The sequence below is a fragment of the Halyomorpha halys genome, unplaced genomic scaffold, assembly GCF_000696795.3.
Source record: "Halyomorpha halys isolate HHAL.00 unplaced genomic scaffold, Hhal_1.1 Scaffold337.1, whole genome shotgun sequence".
NCBI classification, from domain to species: domain Eukaryota; kingdom Metazoa; phylum Arthropoda; class Insecta; order Hemiptera; family Pentatomidae; genus Halyomorpha; species Halyomorpha halys.
In genome coordinates, this window is record NW_027104734.1 from 708,658 (window position 1) to 713,049 (window position 4,392).

Consider the following 4,392-nt stretch of genomic DNA (forward strand, 5'->3'; position numbering starts at 1 on the left):
TCTATCAGTGGGTAGATTCTCCACATGTTTTTATCATGTTACTATGTCACCTACAGCAAATTTACTTGTTGTATATATGTGTATACAGTTGTAAATATCAATAAATAAATTATTATTAAAAAAAAAAAATTTTTAAAATGCTGCCATAACCTTCCAGCACCTAATGGACGAGTTTTACTAGTTTGGTTTGTACTACAAACTCACTCATTCGACATAGTTGTCTTATTGCAGTAATAGGTATTAAAAAATTATCAAAGTTTGATTTCCAAACAACCATGGAATTTCTCAAGGTTAACTTTTATATACTTGAATGCTCATACCAACAACATGGAAAGAGAGTCAGAAAAAATTAATATGGAATTTCTGACAAGATACTTAGTAATACTAAGTGTTTTAAGGAAAATGTATTTATCTTCACTGTTAGGATTTTCCATCATAATATATGCCTGTTACATATTGTCAACATCACAACCCTGGACACTATAAATACTTGCCCATTCTGATAAATGTACATGATAGAAACATTAATTCCATTGAAAACACTGGGACATTCCTTACAAATCCTAATCTGTCAGTAACCTCCTAGGTTTTGCAAGATTATTCCTTATCACCTGGTTAGCAACCAGTTGTTGGAATTTGTGAGTGTCACCATCTATTTTCTCACAATCCTGGTTGACTTCCTTTAATATTGGGGAGTAGGTTAAAACCTTATCATACAACTAACTTAGGGTCATAAGGAGTTAAAATCATTATTTTAAATGATTCATTATTTTTCAAAGCCAGAAATGCAGCTAAGGCATTGCCTGATGACCTACATTTTAAAAAGGTTGTTGTTAATTAGTCCTATAACTAGATATTCAATTAACTAATAGATAAATTTCAGTTTTACTGAAAAATTTACTGTTTCGATTATGAAGTCGATTGGCTTTTTAAAAAGTTATCAATTTTTATCATACACTTTGGTGATTTTTTAGATATTAAGACTGTTAGTATAATCAGATATTACGGATTTTCCTTTATTCCCTCACAACCCTGGATTATTATTTTTTAATTGATATGCCGTAAAAACTAGTGATTTTTTTGAATGGTAAAAAATGTAGCACTTGCAGAGAATTACCTAGGTGGCAAATGGTTTTATTTATTTTTGACAAATGGTTGAACCAAATTTGCATAAAAACAAATATTAAATATATAAAAACCTTTGAATAATTCTTACATTAGGCACGTACCACAAGGAACTGGAATCAGAAAAACATCAAGGGATTGCCATTCATACAAGAAGACAATCTCTTATAAATTTCTTGATTTTTGAATTAGTAATTAACAATCAGTACCTATTTCCAACCAGTAAATATTCTTTAAAATTAATAAGTTTTATTTCATAATTACCTATCTATATATTAATAGGACAATATAAAATTAAGGAATCTGAAATAATTCAAGCCCATGTATTAAAAACAGTAGTATATTTTAACAATATGTTAACATTTCAAATCCCTAAGTCTCGTATTTGATTTTTTTAAATTTAATATAATTTGCTTAGTATTCCTATATACATCTGAGCTTAGTTTCAAGTAAATTATTGATTTATTTTGTCAAGGTACTATAAAAAGGCTTCTTAGTGTTGGTTCAATATCAGAAATTAATATCAAATAACATTATAACAAAGTAATGAACTAACCAATTTGATAAAACTTTAAATTTTCACAGGAAACTAAGCCCCATACATACAATAAATAAGCAAATGTGTAAACAATAAAGTTTAACCTAACTTTTTAGTTATTAGGAACATGTGTTGAAACTTAATCTAAAATATCTAAATGAGTCAATTTCTTCTTCAGTTTATTATAAAATATTTACATGTTAAACAAATATAGAAAACATAATAGTACAATAAATACAAAGAAAAAAGAAAAAAAAAAGAGACATCTTTATTACTTAAAAAACAAAACAACAATTATGTTTTAAATAATTGTCAGCCAATAAGGTCTTTAGAATAATCTATAATGATTATATAACAGCCAATATTATAACAGTTTAATTTTCAGTCTCCAAAGCATGGCACACTACAATATTAGTGGGAAAAAGAATATTCAGACAAATCAATGACTAACAAGGCCTTATCAGGATCAGCCTATAAATTTATAGGACTTTATTGAATAATATTATACATAACATATTCTATATAGTAAAATGGCTGAGGAATCGATTAGATATAATAATTTAATAATAAGAAGTTATGTTCATAACATGTTAGGAAAAAAATAAAATGACGACTAAGCTTTGCTTTGTTAAGCAGATGAATAATGGCTCGTTTTACTCTGATTTTTATGAGTAAATAGCTGTACTTTTTCAAAGCCTTATAAAATCAACAAAAAAATGACAGGCTTACAAAAAGAATTTATAGAATTTAATTAAATGAAATAAATACAATAAATATGCATTCTAGGTATTACAATAGGAGTAAATTAGTAGGAGTAAATTAGTCATTATGAAAAAGACATAAAAAAAACAAAAAAACATATATCACTATGAAGAAACTATTATAAATAGTTTAATAGCTGTCATTAAATGTTTTTTTCTTTAATCCACAATCATACTGATATTGAAACCAGATAAAAGGGATAAATTTTTCTAGTAAAATTAGTGCAAACAATAATTAAAATATGAAATATGAACAAGTTCAATAAAATCAAATATCAACAATATAAAATAATTTCTAAACATAAATTCAAATGCATTTATATATAATTCCATCTTTAAGTCTCCCACATCAGGTTAATAACTGCAAAAAACAAATAAATATCAATAAATAAATAAATGTTTCACAGAATTAATAAGGAATGATCCCCAAATTTAAAAAATAATTAGGTAAGAAGAAAGTGAACAATTTAAAAATAACTAATATTATTAAAACAAAAATGATTCCATTTCTAAGTAAAAATTATGCATATTAATAAACTATAAGTAAGTTGGGTACTTTTCCCAATCTATCAGCTGATGTATATAGTAAGATCAATTATTAATTAATGTTTAGTAAGTATTTGGAATAAAAAATGTATCAGAAATCAAACTAAAGAATTAATGTATTTCAACATTAATGAAGTAAACCTGAGTAGCTAAAGGATATTTACATGCTCAATCAACAACCTACTTCAAAAAGTTATAATTTCATAAAATAATGACAGATGTTTACAAAAATAATCCAAATTGCTAAAAACAATAAATCAAAAATAAGGAAAAACAATGAATGAATCAGGGAGGAGAGGAAAAGTTAAGTAATGCTAATGAAAATAAGTATAAAACAGCTATCTTTAGCAATAATAAGTAGCAAGTTAAATTATAAGTAAAATATTTAATTCATCAACACTATCTAAAATAGTATAATGTTTTTTTTAAGTATGTTTTGAAGATTCAAACCATTATTGAGCTTGAGTAAGACAATGTTTTTTTCCAAAAGAAACAAAATTTAAAAACCTCACTTTAGTTTAATTATATTGAGATATCACATGGATTATCTAGTCTTGTGTCATTTTCTAACAATCTACTTTCATTTAGAATATTTTAACCTACCTTTTACAACCTGTAATCTAAGAATATTATTGGTCTTGTTAAAAAAATATGTTAAAATAAGGAATATTAAAGTTATTGATAACATTTTATTTGATAGAAAAATGATACTTTAAGCTCTATATAAATAAACCACTTTGACTAATTTCACAATAAAATAAATAAAAAATAATGATACTCACAGCTGACTACATAAATCCATTTAAGATCAGAGCCTGCTCAATAAACCCTATTGTCAATTGACTTTCTTGTTAGGCCGCAGTAATTTATATAATTCTAACAATCCATGAACCACACGAATTAGCCAAGTTTTATTTGATTCACAAAGATATTGTGGTCTACTAAGTTTCATTTATACTATATGCTAATTTAGTGCAGAAATAAGCATAATTTAAAATTATCTACATAAACTAGAAAACTGTCTTAAACTTTTCTTTTACTCAACGGGTACTTTTAATAATTATTATGCTACTTTCATAGCAATCTATTCCTCCCGATAAATGTAAACCTTAACGATTCTCTTACTATTTTTATAATATCCCTTATCAAGTGACCAACAAACCTTATCTAGTTTCTAGAAACAATGATCAACCTTATTATGAATTCTAAAAAAATGATTAACCTCCTAATATCCAGTGTCTTTCCTCTCCTTTCATGATCTTATACAAATTTGTAAAATATTACTATCTCCTAAGCATTAATAAACTAACTCTTCTCAAAATCATGAATAATTAAATTTAAAAAGTAAATAACATATTAGGGGTATTCATGATGTTGTGTTAAATGTTATATGTTTTACCATGTTAAATGTTATAACTATAG

The 4,392-nt window shown here is 25.6% G+C and overlaps 1 protein-coding gene across 3 annotated transcripts in view; it reads right to left on the minus strand.

The window, feature by feature from the left end:
• Positions 1-1,449: 1,449 nt before the first annotated feature.
• The window catches only part of LOC106681413 (E3 ubiquitin-protein ligase SIAH1), a 59,482-nt gene continuing 56,539 nt past the window's right edge, over positions 1,450-4,392 (minus strand). For all 3 annotated transcript variants that reach the window (XM_067044651.1, XM_067044649.1, XM_067044647.1), the window contains exon 6: positions 1,450-2,785. In XM_067044651.1, the coding sequence (XP_066900752.1) occupies positions 2,779-2,785 (7 nt within the window). In that variant the 3' untranslated portion in view covers positions 1,450-2,778. The remainder of the gene's footprint in view (positions 2,786-4,392) is intronic.